At 52.5% G+C, this 15,554-nt stretch overlaps 2 protein-coding genes across 2 annotated transcripts in view; both read left to right on the top strand.

The window, feature by feature from the left end:
- ABHD11 (abhydrolase domain containing 11) overlaps positions 1-15,554 on the top strand; it is a 997,569-nt gene that overhangs the window by 956,024 nt on the left and 25,991 nt on the right. The window lies entirely within an intron of this gene.
- Positions 5,077-6,491, top strand: CLDN3 (claudin 3). The gene has a single exon (XM_050783859.1). The coding sequence runs from the start codon at positions 5,446-5,448 to the stop codon at positions 6,106-6,108; it is 663 nt and encodes a 220-aa protein (XP_050639816.1). The 5' UTR covers positions 5,077-5,445; the 3' UTR covers positions 6,109-6,491.

The following is a 15,554-nucleotide window of genomic DNA, read 5'->3' on the forward strand; positions in this document are numbered from 1 at the left end:
GTTGCAACATGTATCCGTACTTTATTCCTTTTTAATGACTGCATAATATTCAGTTGTGTGGATAGACCACATGTTATTTACCCATTCATCAGCTGATGAACATTTCGGATGTTTCCAATTTTTGGCTATTATGCATAATGTTGCTACAAATATTCAGGTACAAGTTTTTTTTGTCTGACCTGCTCATATGCTTTTGTGTCTCTTGGGTACTTGGGTATTCCTAGAGGGAAATTGCTGAGTCTTATGGTAACACGAGTCAGCAATGTAATCTTTCAAGGGATCACCAGATTGTTTTTTACAGCAGTTGCCCCACTTACATTGCCACCAGCAATATATCAGGGTGTCAATTTCTCCACATCCTCACCAACATTTGTTATTGATTACTGCCTCCCTAGTGGGTGCAAAGTGGTATCTCTTTGTGGCTTTGATTTGCATTTCCCTAATGACTAATGATGTTGAGCATCTTTTCATGTATTTACTGGACTTTTTTTTTTTTTTTTTTTTTTTGACACAGTGTCACTGTCTTGCCCAGATTGGAGTGCGGTAACACAATGATAGCTCACTGCAGCCTCAAAACTCCTGGGCTCAAGCAATTCTCCCACCTCAGCCTGCCTCCCAAGCAGCTGGGACTACAGGTGTGCACCACCATCCCTGGCTGATTTTTTTTTTTTTTTTTTTTAAGTAGAGACAAGGTCTTGCTATGTTGCCCAGACTGGTCTTAAACTCCTGGCCTCAAGCGATCCTCCTGCCTCGGCCTCACCAAGTGCCGAGATCACAGCCGTGAGATACCGCCCCCAGTCACACTTATTGGCCATTTTTATATCTTCTGTCTCTATTCTAAATGTCCGCTCAGTTTCTTTGGCCATTTTTTAATTGGTTTATTTGTCTTTTTATTATTGAGTTGTAGGAATCATGGTAGATATTGAGCAAAAAGCTGATTGGAGCTGTGTTTGCCCAGAGGCAAAGTCTTATTTGCAAAGTCCCTGAAGTTTGGCCCCGGGCACAAAGCTCTGTCCTGCTGGCCTCATCTCAGTGCAGCCCTGCCCAGCAGGTCCACCTCCCCCAGGCTCAGGGACAAGCCCCAAACCCAAGCAACTCAGGACAACTCTCCTGTCACAGATGGGGAAACTGAGGCTTAAGGTGGTAAAAGGACTGGCTTAAGCTCTGGTGACCCAGGAGAGCAAAGCCAGGCTCAAGTTCAGATCTATCCTTTCTCTGCACAATTTCTCTGCACGTGTACATGCACTGCCTGGCTGTTTTCTGCTTTTATAGCGCACTTAACATCGCCTCTATTCTCACCATAACCCTGGAAGTGAGTCATGCAGACACCATTTCCCTCATTTTATAGAGGAGGAAACTGAGGCTAAGCGAGGCGACATGACGTTCACCAGCCTCAAGGCCAGCAGGAGTAGGGGTCATGGTACCCAATCCAGGCACAACTGGCAGTGCAGTGGGGACCACTCTGGGCCTCAGCCCCAGGTCTAAGCCCAGTCGCATCACCTGGAGGGTCCACTTTTCTTCTGGCCCAGAGCCACCCCCACTCACCAGGAAACCGTAGCAGCCAGTAGTCCACTGGAAGACCTGGGCTATATGAACTTCCTCTAGAACAGCTCCACCCAGCACCAGCTGGGCCCTCTGGACTGGCACTCCCAGATCTGCCCAGGCCCTGCCCAACAGGCCCAGCCCAAGACCTTTGCTCCTGAAAGAAGCAGGACCCTGGTTTCCATGAGCCCCTGATACTGTTTCTTACTCTTCTTCTTTTTTTTATTTTTTTGAGATGGAGCCTTGCCCTGTCACCCAAGCTGGAGTGCAGTGGTGCAATCTCAGCTCCCTGCAACCACCACCTCCCAAGTTCAAGCGATTCTCCTGCCTCAGCCTCCAGAGTAGCTGGTACTACAGGCATGTACCATCACGCCCGACTAATTTCTGGGTTTTTTTGGTTCTTTTTTTTTTTTTTTTTTTTTTTTTTTTTGAGACGGAGTCTCACTCTGGCATGCAGGCTGGAGTGCAGTGGCGAGATCTCGGCTTACTGCAAGCTCCGCCTCCTGGGTTCACGCCATTCTCCTGCCTCAGCCTCCCGAGTAGCTGGGAATACAGGCGCCCGCCACCATATCCGGCTAATTTTTTTTGTATTTTTAGTAGTGATGGGGTTTCACCATGTTGGCCAGGCTGGTCTTGAACTCCTGACCTCAGGTGATCCACCCACCTCGGCCTCCCAAAGTGCTGGGATTACAGACGTGAGCCACCACACCCAGCCATGTTTCTTGCTCTTCTATCACTCCAAGGCTTGGGCGTTTACAGAAGAGGGTACAGGCTGCCTGCACGCCTGTGATTTGAGATATGGAGGCAACCCCGAAAAACCCCAAGGCCCAGCTCAATGGGTCTCTCTTCTCTCTGGAAGAGCCCTTGACTCCTACAAGATGACCAAGCCCCCTTGACTCAGCACAGTAGCACCCCTTTATCAGTCATTTATGCCAGTAGGAAAGCCTGGGTAGGTAAGGTTGTAGGAACATGAGAAAGTCTTCCCTTCATTCAAGTCACTAAATCGACTCTCTCTTGAGTACCCAACACCATTCTAGGCAATGGGAATGCAGCAGTGAATAAAACCGGCAAAATTCTTGCCTTTTCTGGGACACTACAGATGTCCCAATGGAGTTGACATACTGGAACGGAAAGAAAGAAACAATTTAAAAATAGGCTGGGCGCGGTGGCTCACACCTGTAATCCCAGCACTTTGGGAGGCCGAGGCAGGCAGATCATGAGGTCAGGTTTTCGAGACCACCTGGCCAATATGGTGAAACCTCATCTCTACTAAAAATACAAAAATTAGCTGGGCGTGGTGGCACACGCCCATAGTCTCAGCTACTCAGGAGGCTGAGGCAGAAGAATTGCTTGAACCCAGGAGGTGGAGGTTGCAGTGAACTGAGATTGCACTCCAGCCTGGTTGACAGAGCGAGATTCCGTCTAAAAAAAAAAAAAAAAGGCTGCGTGTGGTGGCTCACACCTGTAATCCTAGCACTTCGGGATGCCAAGGTGGGGGGATCGCTTGAGACCAGGAGTTCAAGACCCGCCTGGGCAACACAGTGAGACCCCATCTCTACAAAAAAATGAAACAATTAGGTGGGTTTGGTGGTGTGTGCCTGTAGTCCCCGCTACTTGGGAGGCTAAAGCTGGAAGATTGCTTAAGCCCAAGAATTCAAGACTGCAGTGAGCTATGATAGAACCACTGCACCCCAGCCTGGGTGACAGAGCAAGACGCTGTCTCTAAAAAAATATATATGAATAAGTCATTGAACGTTCCCAACACACACAAAAAGTTTGAGATGATGAATATGCCAATTACCCTGATCTGATCACTATACATTCTATGTATTAAAACATCACTATATGCGCCACATGTATGTACAATCATTGCCAATTTAAAAATTTTTTAAGCACAATGAAACATAAATAAGAAAAATATAGAATATTGTCCGATGGAGTTAAATGCTAAGCAGAATATAAAGTATTAAAGGGGGACAGGCCATTGTGGGGTAAGAAACTGCAATTTTATTTTATTTTATTTTATTTTATTTTATTTTATTTCAAGACAGAGTCTGGCTTTGTCACTCAGGCTGGAGTGCAGGGGTGTGATCTCAGCTCACTGCAACCTCCACCTTCTGAGTTCAAGTGATTCTCTTGCCTCAGCCTCCCGAGTAGCTGGGATTAAAGGCATATACCACCACACCTGGCTAATTTTTGTATTTTTAGTAGAGACAGGGTTTCGCCATGTTGGCCAGGCTGGCCTCGAACTCCTGACCTCAAGTGATCCACCCGTCTCAGCCTCCCAAAGTGCTGGGATTACAGGCTTGAGCCACCGCGCCCCAATTTTAAATAGGGTGGTCAGGGAAAGACTCACTGAGAGCAAAACCTGAAGGCAGTTAGGAGTAAGCCATGTGGATGTCTGCAGGCATGTTCCATGTACAGGGGGCAGCAAGTGCAGGAACCCTGAGGCAGGGGCATGTGGTATGCAAGGGCTGCCCTGAGGGGAAGAGAGGGGATGGGGTTAGGAACAGCCCAGGCTGAATCTCCAAGGCCAAGTCTGAACGGCTCTGAGCTTGCTGAAGAAGGGGGAACGACTGTCCAGGTGTGTGAGCCAGGGCTTTGAGGGTAGTGTTTCTGACTTCCTAACTTTTTTTTTTTTTTAAAGACAGGGTCTGCTCTGATGCCCAGGCTGGAGTGCAGTGGTGCGATCATAGCTCACTGCAGCCTCGAACTCCTGGGCGCAAGTAATCCTCCTGCCTGAGCCTCCGGAGTAGTAGCTGGGACTACAGGCACACATCACCACACCTGGCTAGTTTTTAAATTTTTTGTAGAGACGGAGTGAGCCACCACCGTACTCTGTCCGGTCTGACTTCCCACTTTTGCCGAGATCGAACCTTTCACCACCATTTCATTAAGGTGTACCTCAGCCCTGACTAGGGCTCAAAGGGAGGGAGGACAGGGCTCGGAAAGGGAAGAGGCCTCAATGGGAGGAGGGGGGACTCCTGGGAGGGGAGAGCAGCTTAGCTAAAGGCATGCAGGCTCACGGCCAGCGATGGGAACTGGAGGGAGAGCTGCAGAGGAATTTGAGCTTAGTTAGGCTTAAAGGCACCTTTTGGGTACCTTTGCAGGCAGTCACTGGCTTCTGGGCCCAGCACCTCCTGGGCTGGACAACCCCACCGCCCGGACTCAGGCCGAGCCTGTGCGACGTGTGTGCCCGAGGGGCCGAGCAGCAGGTGCGCGGCTCCTGCAAACAGCCGCGGCCACGCCCACCGTGGCCCTCCCCGCCCCGCTGTTCCGGGGTAATTGGCAGCGCCCCCATCCCCACGCGGCCAGTGCCAAAAGCGCCCAAAGTGGTGAGAAGGGAGAAGCCCTGTCAAATTCTTTGGGATTTGCACCCCAAGCCCCTGACGCACCTCATCCTCGTTTTTACCCTGGAGAATTCATTCCCGAACAGAGAGGGACAAGGACCGAGGGGCGGGGGCTGGGGCAGGTCCCGCCCTTCCTTGGCAACTCCCCTACCTCGGCGTTGCGGCCTGCGCGGGGCCAAGTCCTTCCTCCCAGAACGCTCGGTGAAGGTGGGAGGCAGGGGCCACGTCACTGTCCCCAGGCCCTGGAGAGCGCTGCTCCGCCCCTCCCGCCCCCAACGGAGCGCTGGGCACTTAGCTAAGACGCACCGGCCCCAGCCCAGGGCCAGCCCAGTCGCCGCCGCCCGCCCGCAAAGCCACAGGCAGGTGCAGGCGCAGCCGCGGCGCGAGTGTGTGGAGCCGAGCCGTTAGCGCGCGCCGTCGGTGAGTCCGTCCGTCCGTCCGTCCGTCCGTCTGTCCGTCGGGGCGCCGCAGCTCCCACCAGGCCCAGCGGCCCCGGCCCCTCGTCTCCCCGCACCCGGAGCCACCCGGTGGAGTGGGCTTTGCCGCGGCAGCCATGTCCATGGGCCTGGAGATCACGGGCACCGCGCTGGCCGTGCTGGGCTGGCTGGGCACCATCGTGTGCTGCGCGCTGCCCATGTGGCGCGTGACGGCCTTCATCGGCAGCAACATCATCACGTCGCAGACCATCTGGGAGGGCCTGTGGATGAACTGCGTGGTGCAGAGCACCGGCCAGATGCAGTGCAAGGTGTACGACTCGCTGCTGGCGCTGCCGCAGGACCTGCAGGCGGCCCGCGCCCTCATCGTGGTGGCCATCCTGCTGGCCGCCTTCGGGCTGCTAGTGGCGCTGGTGGGCGCCCAGTGCACCAACTGCGTGCAGGACGACACGGCCAAGGCCAAGATCACCATCGTGGCGGGCGTGCTGTTCCTTCTGGCCGCCCTGCTCACCCTCGTGCCGGTGTCCTGGTCCGCCAACACCATTATCCGGGAATTCTACAACCCCGTGGTGCCTGAGGCGCAGAAGCGCGAGATGGGCACGAGCCTGTACGTGGGCTGGGCGGCCGCGGCGCTGCAGCTGCTGGGGGGCGCGCTGCTCTGTTGCTCGTGCCCCCCACGCGAGAAGAAGTACATGCCCACCAAGGTCGTCTACTCCGCGCCGCGCTCCACCGGCCCGGGAGCCAGCATGGGCACAGCCTACGACCGCAAGGACTATGTCTAAGGGACAGACGCAGGGAGACCCCCACCTTCACCACCGCGAACTGGAGCGCGCACCAGGCCATCCAGCATGCAGCCTTGCCTCGGAGGCCAGCCCACTCCCAGATGCCAGGAAGCTCCCGCGCAGGACTGGGAGGGGGCGGCTCGAGGACTCCTCCCCAGCAGCCACCAATTTTCGGGCCAGGGAGTCGACTTCCGGGCCCAGGGACCAATCTGCATGGACTGTGAAACCTCACCATTCTGGAGCACGGGGCCTGGGTGCCCGCCAATACTTGACTGTCCCGTCGAGCCCCATCGGGCCGCTGCCCCCATGCTCGCGCTGGGCAGGGACCGGCAGCCATGAAAGGGGGCACTTGATATTTTTCAATAAAAGCCTTTCGTTTTGCACTCGCTGGAGCCTCCTTGTTCCGAGCGCCTCCACCTCCCTGCAGAGCGCCCCCTCGGGGCGGCCTTGGCTGGATCTCGCTCTCCCAGATGGAGCTTAGAGGGAAGGTGGGGTTGTAAGCTGAGCTCGGTGATCACGGAGTGGTCACTCGCCCACTCCCTGGGGATTCGGAAGACAGCCTGTGCGGCCAAAGCCAAGGTCCAATCTAGGAAGCAGGCATGCGCACTTCCAGCCCCTGGGTCTGTGCTGGGAGCCGACAATACCCCACTTATTCGTGGCTCGGGATGGGAGGGGGAAGGTGGCAGAGATGTGCCCCTGGGTCTGTGCTGGGAGCCGACAATACCCCATACACTGGGAATCTCCCGTGCGCCTTGTGAAAGAGCGCATTCCATACTGCCATTTCCTACTGGAAAAAAGAAAACAAAAAGACCTATTGTTTGGATAAAACACGCTACCAAAAGTAAAACCGGGCCAAATCTTCTCACCTGGGGGAGAGATGAGAAAGGGGCCCTATCTCCTTCCTGGGAACCTCAAGGGAGGGAAAGAGAGAGGACTTAGAAGGCGCATCTCAGAGGGGCTTGAGGCCGGTGCTCGCTGGCTCACTCCCAGAGGACGAGGTGGGAGGCTCGCTTGATCCCAGGAGTTCGAGACCAACCTGGGCTACACAGCAAGACCCCATCTCTACCAAAACATATATATATATATATATATGGCTGCGTATGATGGCATACACCTGTGGTCCCAGCTATTCAGGAGGCTGAAGCAGGAGGATGGCTTGAGCCCAGGAGGTCGAGGCTACCTGAGCTATGATTGTGCCACTGCACTCCAGCTGGAGCCAACAGAGTGAGACCCTGTCTCAAAAACACAATGACAACACACACACACACACACCCCCAGAGGAGTGGTTGAGATAAACAGTGTGGAGAGGCACTGGTGCCTTGGAGAAAACACAGGAGATTCAGGCGGGAAAAGGGGCCTGAGCCCAGCCAGGGCAACTTGGTGGGGGCGAGATTCAAATGACTGGATGGAACACCACCGGAGACAGGAGTGTCAATGAAGCCCAAGAGTCCAGCAGAGGCCAAGTCGTGGAGAGTCCCGTATGTGGGATTACGAACTTTGAAACTTACTCTGGGTGTAAGGAGTCATGAAAGGGGAAGTACCTGGTCAGATACTTTTAACCTCTCTAGCAGCCCCTGCGGAACTGCGACTCAATGAGAAAGATAAAGGAGGGGAACCACCTAACAGGATATGCCGCCATCTTGGAGTGAAATGATGGTGGTCAGAAATTAGGCAGGGGCAGGGAGTGGGGACAGAACCTGAAGGGGGTTGTTAAAGTGGGCGGGACTCGGGAGCCATTTGGTTGTGCAGGGTGAGAGAGGCGAGAATCTAGCAAAGACTGGAATCTGGGAGTTTCTACCTTAGGTCACTGATTGGATAGTGGTACATTTACCAAAATAGGAGACCAAGTTTCTCAGGGAAGATGATGGGTTCCATTTTGAGTGTATAGAGTTTGGTGAGGCTGGGACGTGGTGGCTCACGCCTGTAATCCCAGCACTTTGGGAGGCCAAGGCTGGAGAGTAACTTGAGCCTAGGAGTCTGAGACCAGCCTGGGTAGCATAGTGAGACCCCATTTCTACAAAAAATTTAAAAATTAGCTAGGTGTAGTGGTGCATACCTGTAATCCCAGCTACATGGGAGGTTGAGGTGGGAGGTTTACTTGAGCCCAGGAGATTCAGGCTGCAGCAAGTCGAGACTGCACCACTGCAATCCAGCCTGGGCGACAGAGTGAGATCTTGTCTCAAAAAATAAATAAATAAATAAAAATAAAATAAATGTAGAGCTTGGCAAGCCTGGAGAACGTCCTGGCAGAGACGTCCAGGAAGTAGGATGACGTCTAGAAATCTCGTAAACCTGGAAATTGTTAGCATAGGGATGGCAACCGAAACCAGGGTAGGGGAAGAAGTCAGTCTAGAAACTCACAGAACAAAAAGAGTTTCAAGGAGGTGGGCGTGGGCAACAGTGTCTGAGGCTGCAGGAGTGGTCAGGCAAGATGAGACCTGAGGAATAGCCGCGGAATTCACAGTAGCCAGGTGGTCATTGGTGGCCTTAGCGAGAGGCATGGAAACGGAAACACTAGATGGAAAAGGGAGTGGGAGGCGAGAGTTGAAACGGGGAGCTGTAGACAATGTGTGCAAGAGATTTGCATAGAAAAGGAATTGTGGCAGGGAGCAGTGGCTCACGCTTGTAACCCCAGCACTTTGGGAGGCCGAGGCATGGCCACGGTCGGGGATAGCTTGAGCCCAGGAGTTTAAGACAAGCCTGGCCAACATAGTGAAACCCCAGCTCTACTAAAAATACAAAAATTAACCAGGCATGGTGGTGGGCACTGTAGTCCCAGCACTTTGGGAGGCTCACTTGAGGTCAGGAGTTCGAGACCAGCCTGGCCAACGTGGTGAAACGCTGTCTCTACCAAAAAGATTAAAAATTAGCCAGATGTAGTGGCACATCCCTGTAATCCCAGCTACTTGGGAGGCTGAGTTCACTTGAACCCAGGAGGAAGAGGTTGCAGTGAGCTGAGATCGCACCACTGCACTCTAACCTGGGAAACAGAGAGAGACTCTGTCTGAAAAAAAAAAAGAAAAAAGGCCAGGCACAATGGCTCATGCCTGTACTCCCATCACTTGGGAGGCCGAGGCGGGTGGATCACAAGGTCGAGATCGAGACCAACCTGGCCAATATGGTGAAACCCCATCTTTACTAAAAATACACAAAAATTAGCCGGGTGTGGTGGTGGACGCCTGTAGTCACAGCTACTCAGGAGGCTGAGGCAGGAGAATCACTTGAACCCAGGAGGTGGAGGTTGCAGTGAGCCAAGATTGTGTCACTGCACTCCAGGCTGGCGATAAAGCGAGACTCCCTCTCAAGAAAAAAAAAAAAAAAAAGGAGGGGGGAATTGTGGCCGGGGGCAGTGGTTCATGCTTGTAATCCCCGCACTTTGGGAGGCCGAGGCAGGAGGATCACCAGATGTCAGGAGTTCAAGACCAGGCTGTTCAACATGATGAACCAGTTGCAGTGAGCTGAGAGCTCACCACTGCACTCCAGCCTGGGCAGCAGAGCGAAACTCTGTCTCAAAAAAAAAAAAAAAAAAAAAGAAAGGGACTTGTAGGTCAAACCAGCAACTTGAAGGGAAACAAAGGTTGTACATGTATTTGGGCACTGGGGAGACTTGAATTTTTTTTTTTTTTTTTTTTTTTTTTTTTTAGACAGAGTCTCACTCTGTCACCCACACTGGAGTGCAGTGGCATGATCTCGGCTCACTGCAACCTCCACCTTCTGGGTTCAAGCAATTCTCCTGCCTCAGCCTCCCAAGAAGCTGGGATTATAGGCGCATGCCACCACACCTGGCTCATTTTTTGTATTTGTGGTAGAAACGGGGTTTCACCACATTGGCCAGACTGGCATCAAACTCCTGATCTCAGGTGATCCGCCTGCCTCGGCCTCCTAAAGTGCTGGGATTACAGTACAGGTGTGAGCCACTGCGCCTGGTCTTTTTTTTCTTTTTCTTTTTTTTTTTTTTTTGAGATGGAGCCCAGGCTGGAGCGCAATGGCATAATCTCGGCTCACCGCAACCTCCGCCTCCCAGGTTCAAGCAATTCTCCTGCCTCAGCCTCCCAAGTAGATGGAATTACAGGCGTATGCCACCACGCCCGGCTAATTTTGTATTTTTAGTAGAGATAAGATTTCTCCATGTTGGTCAGGCTGGTCTCGAACTCCCGACCTCAGGTGATCCGCCTGCCTCAGTCTCCCAAAGTGCTGGGATTACAGGTGTGAGCCACCGCGCCCAGCTGGACCTTTTTTTTTTTCTCCCTAAATTATTGTATCTCAAATGTTTTGGATACTGGGCCTGAAGGCTTATGTCTGTAATCCCAACTCCTTGGGAGGCCAAGGTGGGAGGATCATTTGAGGCCAGGAGATTGAGACCAGCCTGGATAATATAGCTAGGACCTTGTCTCTACAAAAAATTTAAAAGTTAGCCAGGCATGGTGGTGCATGCCTGTGGTCCCAGTTACTCGGGAGGCTGAGATAGGAGAATCACTTGAGCCAAGGAGTTCAAGGCTGCAGCAAGCTACGATTTCACCACTGCACTCCAGCCTGACTGACAGGCTGTCTCTAAAAACACAAACACAGCCTAGGCAACGTGGCGAAACCCCATCTCTACAAAGCATACAAAAATTAGCTGGGCGTGGTGGCAGGCCCCTGTAATCCCAACTAATCGGGAGGCTGAGGCAGGAGAATCGCTGGCACCCGGGATGCGGAGGTTGTATTGAGCTGAGATCACACCACTGCACTCCAGCTTGGGCGATAGAGTGAGACTCCATCTCAAAAAAAAAAAAAAAAAAAAACAGCCGAGCGTGGTGGCGTACGCCTACAGTTCCAGCTACTCTGGAGGCTGACATCAGAAGATCACCTCAGCCTAGAGAAGTTGAGGCCGCAGAGAGACACGATCACGCCACTGCACTCGATCCAGCCTGGGTGACACAGCAAAACCCTGCCTCAAAAGATAGATAGATAGATAGATAGATAGATAGATAGATAGATAAATATTTTTTTTTTTGAGACGGAGTCTTGCTCTGTTGCCCAGGCTGGAGTGCAGTGGCCAGATCTCAGCTCACTGCAAGCTCCGCCTCCCGGGTTCACGCCATTCTCCTGCCTCAGCCTCCCAAGTAGCTGGGACTACAGACGCCCACCACCTCGCCTGGCTAGTTTTTTGTATTTTTTAGTAGAGACGGGGTTTCACCGTGTTAGCCAGGATGGTCTCAATCTCCTGACCTCGTGATCCGCCCGTCTCGGCCTCCCAAAGTGCTGGGATTACAGGCTTGAGCTACCGCGCCCGGCCATAAATAAATATTTTTAAAAACTGTTTTTGGCCGCAGCAAAGCTAAAGCAAAAAGGGCAAAAGATCCCTGTGGCAGCTAGCTGGGACTACAGGCACACACCACCATGTCCAGCTAATTTTTTTTTTCTTTTTTTTAATGAGACAGCCTTGCTCTTGTCACCCAGGCTGGAGTACAATGTTGCGATCTCGATCTGGGCTCACTACAACCTCCACCTCCTGGGTTCAAGCAATCCTCCTGCCTCAGCCTCCTGAGTAGCTGGGATTACATATGCCCACCACCATGCCTGGCTGATTTTTTTGTATTTTTTGTATTTTTAGTAGAGGAGGTTTCACCATGTTGGCCAGGCTGGTCTCGAATTCCTGACCTTAGGTGATCTGCCTGCCTCAGCCTCCCAAAGTGCTGGGATTACAGTCATGAGCCACTGCGCCTGGCCAATTTTTGTATTTTTTATAGAAATGGGGTCTCACCATGTTGCCCAGGCCACTTTCAAATCCCTGGGCTCAAGTGATCCTCCTGTTTCGGCCTCTGAAAGTACTGGAATAACAGGCATGAGCCACCGCACACAGCCTAGATTTCATGACAGAACATTCCACTTAACTCCAGAAATTTCCCCTCCAAGTAAGAAACACCAATGTGTAGTCACCCCTGATGATCCAAGGAAGAGCAAGTGGGTTACTATTAATAGCAAGTGAGGCTGAGTGCGGTGGCTCATGCCTGTAATCCCAACACTTTGAGATGCCAATGCAGGTGGATCACCTGAAGTCAGGAGTTCAAGACCAGCCTGGCCAATGTGGTGAAATGCCGTCTCTACTAAAAATACAAAAAATTGGCCAGGCACAGTGGCTCACACCTGTAATTCCAGCACTTTGGGAGGCCGAGGCAGGCGGATCACGAGTTCAGGAGATCGAGACCATCCTAGCTAACACGGTGCAACCCCGTCTCCACTAAAAATACAAAAAATTTGCCAGGCGTGGTGGCAAGGCCTGTAGTCCCAGCTACTCAGGAGGCTAAGGCAGGAGAATGGCATGAACCCGGGAGGCGGAGCTTGCAGTGAGCCAAGATCGCGCCACTGCACTCCAGCCTGGGCGACAGAGCGAGACTCCATCTCAAATAAATAAATAAATAAATAAATAAATAAATAAATAAATAAAATTAGCCGGGTGTGGTGGCTGGCACCTACAATCTCAGCTACTCCAGAGACTGAGGCAGGAGAATCATTTGAACCCAGGAGGCAGAGGTGGCAGCCAGCACTTTGAGAGAGGCCAAGGTGGGCGGATCATGAGGTCGGGAGATTGAGACCATCCTGGCTAACATGGTGAAACCCCGTCTCTACTAAAAATACAAAAACAAAAAATGAGCTGGGCGAGGTGGCGGGCACCTGTAGTCCCAGCTACTTGGGAGGCTGAGGCAGGTGAATGGCGTGAACCCGGCAGGCGGAGCTTGCAGTGAGCTGAGATCACACCACTGCACTCCAGCCTGGGTGACAGAGTAAGACTCTGTCTAAAAAAAAAAAAAGTACCTTCACTTTATGATAATAAGTGTAGCTTTGCTTGGTTGGTCTCTCTAAGATTCTAGGAAAGGACTGGGTGTTTGGATTACTCTCTCCCCAGCAGATTTCCCTTTGGGAACTGCTCTTCTAGTCTCTGGAGGGAGTCAGGGAGAGTGAAACTGATTATGCAGGCACCAGGAATGATTGATGGAGATGGGTCCTGAAGAGAGTTTGAGAAAGGGGATGAAGGCAGCCTGGGCAACATAGTAAGACCCCAACCCTATAAAAAAATTAAAAATTACCCGGGCGTGGTGGTGCATGCTTGTAGTCCCAGCTACTAGGCAGGCTGAGCCTGGAGGATTGCTTGAGCCAAGGAGTTTGAGGCTGCAGTGAGCAATGATGGTACCACTGCACTTCAGCCTGGGTGACACAGCAAGACAAAGAAGGGAAAGGGGAGTGGAGGGGAGAGGTGGGAAGGGGAGGGGAGGGGAAGGCCAGGTATGTTGGCTCATGCCTGTAATCCCAGCACTTTGGGAGGCCGAGGCAGGCAGAATCACCTGAGGTCACGAATTCGAGACCAGCCTGGCCAACATGGTGAAATCCCATCCTACTAAAAATATAAAACTTAACCGGGCGTGGTGGTGGGCGCCTGTAATCCCAGCTACTTGGGAGGCTGAGGCAGGAGAATTGCTTGAACCTGGGAGGCAGAGGTTGCAGTGAGCTGAGACCACGCCATTGTACTCCAGCCTGGCAGCAAGAGCAAAATTCTGTCTCAAAAAAAAAAAAGGAGAAAGAGAGAAGGATGGGAGAGAGAGAGGAGAGAGAAGGGGAGAGAGAGGAGGGGGGGAATTGGGGGAGAGAGAAGCGAGTGAAAGTGAGAGAGAGGAAGGAAGGGAAAAAAGAGAAAAAGAAAGATGGGGAGGGAGAGAAAGAGAAAAAAGAGAGAAAGAGAGGAAGGGAGAAAGGGAGGGAGGGAGAAAGGAAGGGAGAAAGAGAGGGAGGGAGAAAGGAAGGGAGAAAGGCAGAGAAGAAGAAAGGAAGGGAGAAAGGGAGGGAGGGAGAAAGGAAGGGAGAAAAGGGAGAAAGGGAGGGAGGGAGAAAGGAAGGGAGAAAGGGAGGGAGAAAGGAAGGGAGAAAGGGAGGGAGAAAAAGAGAGAGAAAGAGAGAAAGAAAAGAAAGAAAGAAAGGGAGGGAGGAAGTGACAAGAAAAAAGAGAAGGAAGAAAGAAAGAGAGAGAGACAGAAAGAAAGAGAGAGAAAGAAAAGAAAGAAAAAAAGAGAAAGAAGAGAGAAAGAGTAGAAGGGAGGGAAAGAGAGGGAAAGAAAGAGAGGGAGGGAGGGAGGGAATGAGTGTGAAAGGATGAGGCTGGAAAAGGGGTAGGGTTAGGGGGCTTAGAGGGAAGGGGGCTTAGAGATGGGAGGGGGCTCAGTGAAGGGGCCAGGCTTAGTGAGAAGGAAGGATTCGAGAAGGAGGTCGCCTTAGACAATGAAGGGGCTTAGGGATAGGAGATGAAGGGGAGGGACCCGAGAGGAGGTTTCTCTGGGCCTGTCTGGGATGGGATTTGCAGGCATGGGCAGAGGACCAAGGGGTTGCATCTGCCTCCACCCCCAGCAGTCCCTGGCCAAGAGAGCCAGGAAGCTGTGGAGGCAGGGGCAGGGTTATTCATTTACCATCAGCTTCAAGAGGGCAGCCTGGACGCCATTCCTCCTGGCTGCACTGTGAGGCCCAGGTATCGTCTGCCTCCTTAGCCCAACCCAGCATCCTCAAGCCAGGGGGATGTGGCAGAGAAGGGAGACAGACCCAATCCCCAGTGGCAGGGCTACCGGGTCTCAGAGTCTCCCCTGGTTTCTCCCAACGCCTGGGCACCCCTGGGGCCTCCTGGGGGAGGGACAGGGGAAGGGAGGTGTCCTACTCCATCTTACAGCCTCCGCCACATGCACACGGATCTGTGTCTGGCTTTGGGGCCATCCTAACTTACTTCTTTTTTTATCCTTAAGCAGAGGTGGTAGAGCTGGTAACACACAGACTACAGGCTGAGCAGGATCCCAGGTAAGGGGTTTCAGGAAGTCTTCCAACAGCCAGAGAAGAGAAAGGCATTTAGCATCAGGAAACACACCCCAGGTGGGAGTCAGGAAATCTGACCACTCTAGGACCAGCCTGGCCACTGCTTTCCTGTGTGACTCCAAGAAAATCCCTTCCCCTTCCAGGTCTGTTTCCCCACTTTTTTTTTTTTTTTTTTTTTTTTTTTTTTGAGACGGAATCTCACTCTGTCGCTCAGGCTGGAGTGCTGTGGTGTGATCTCGGCTCACTGCAACCTCCGTCTCCCAGGTCCAGGTGATTCTCATGCCTCAATCTCCCAAGTAGCTAGGATTATAGGCACACACCACCATGCCTGGCTAATGTTTTGTATTTTTAGTAGGAACGGGGTTTCACCATGTTTGCCAGGATGGTCTTGAACTCCTGACCTCAGGTGATCTGCCCACCTCGGCCTCCCAAAGTGCTGGGATTACAGGCATGAGCCACCATGCCTGGCCGTCCCTGGGATTTTCAAACTCCATAGCCTTGGAGTTTGCCAGACCCTGGGGTGGTGCCACATGAGAGAGATGGCCACGTGTGGGAGATGGCTAGGTCGTGGGAAAGTCCCTAGGTTTCTTCAAACTGCACACCCCCGGAGTCCC

Source organism: Macaca thibetana, chromosome 3 (assembly GCF_024542745.1).
Source record: "Macaca thibetana thibetana isolate TM-01 chromosome 3, ASM2454274v1, whole genome shotgun sequence".
Taxonomy (NCBI): domain Eukaryota; kingdom Metazoa; phylum Chordata; class Mammalia; order Primates; family Cercopithecidae; genus Macaca; species Macaca thibetana.

Coding starts and splice junctions, on each gene's coding strand:
- CLDN3 (XM_050783859.1), top strand. CDS start 5,446: ATGTCCATGGGCCTGGAGATCACGGGCACCGCGCTGGCCGTGCTGGGC.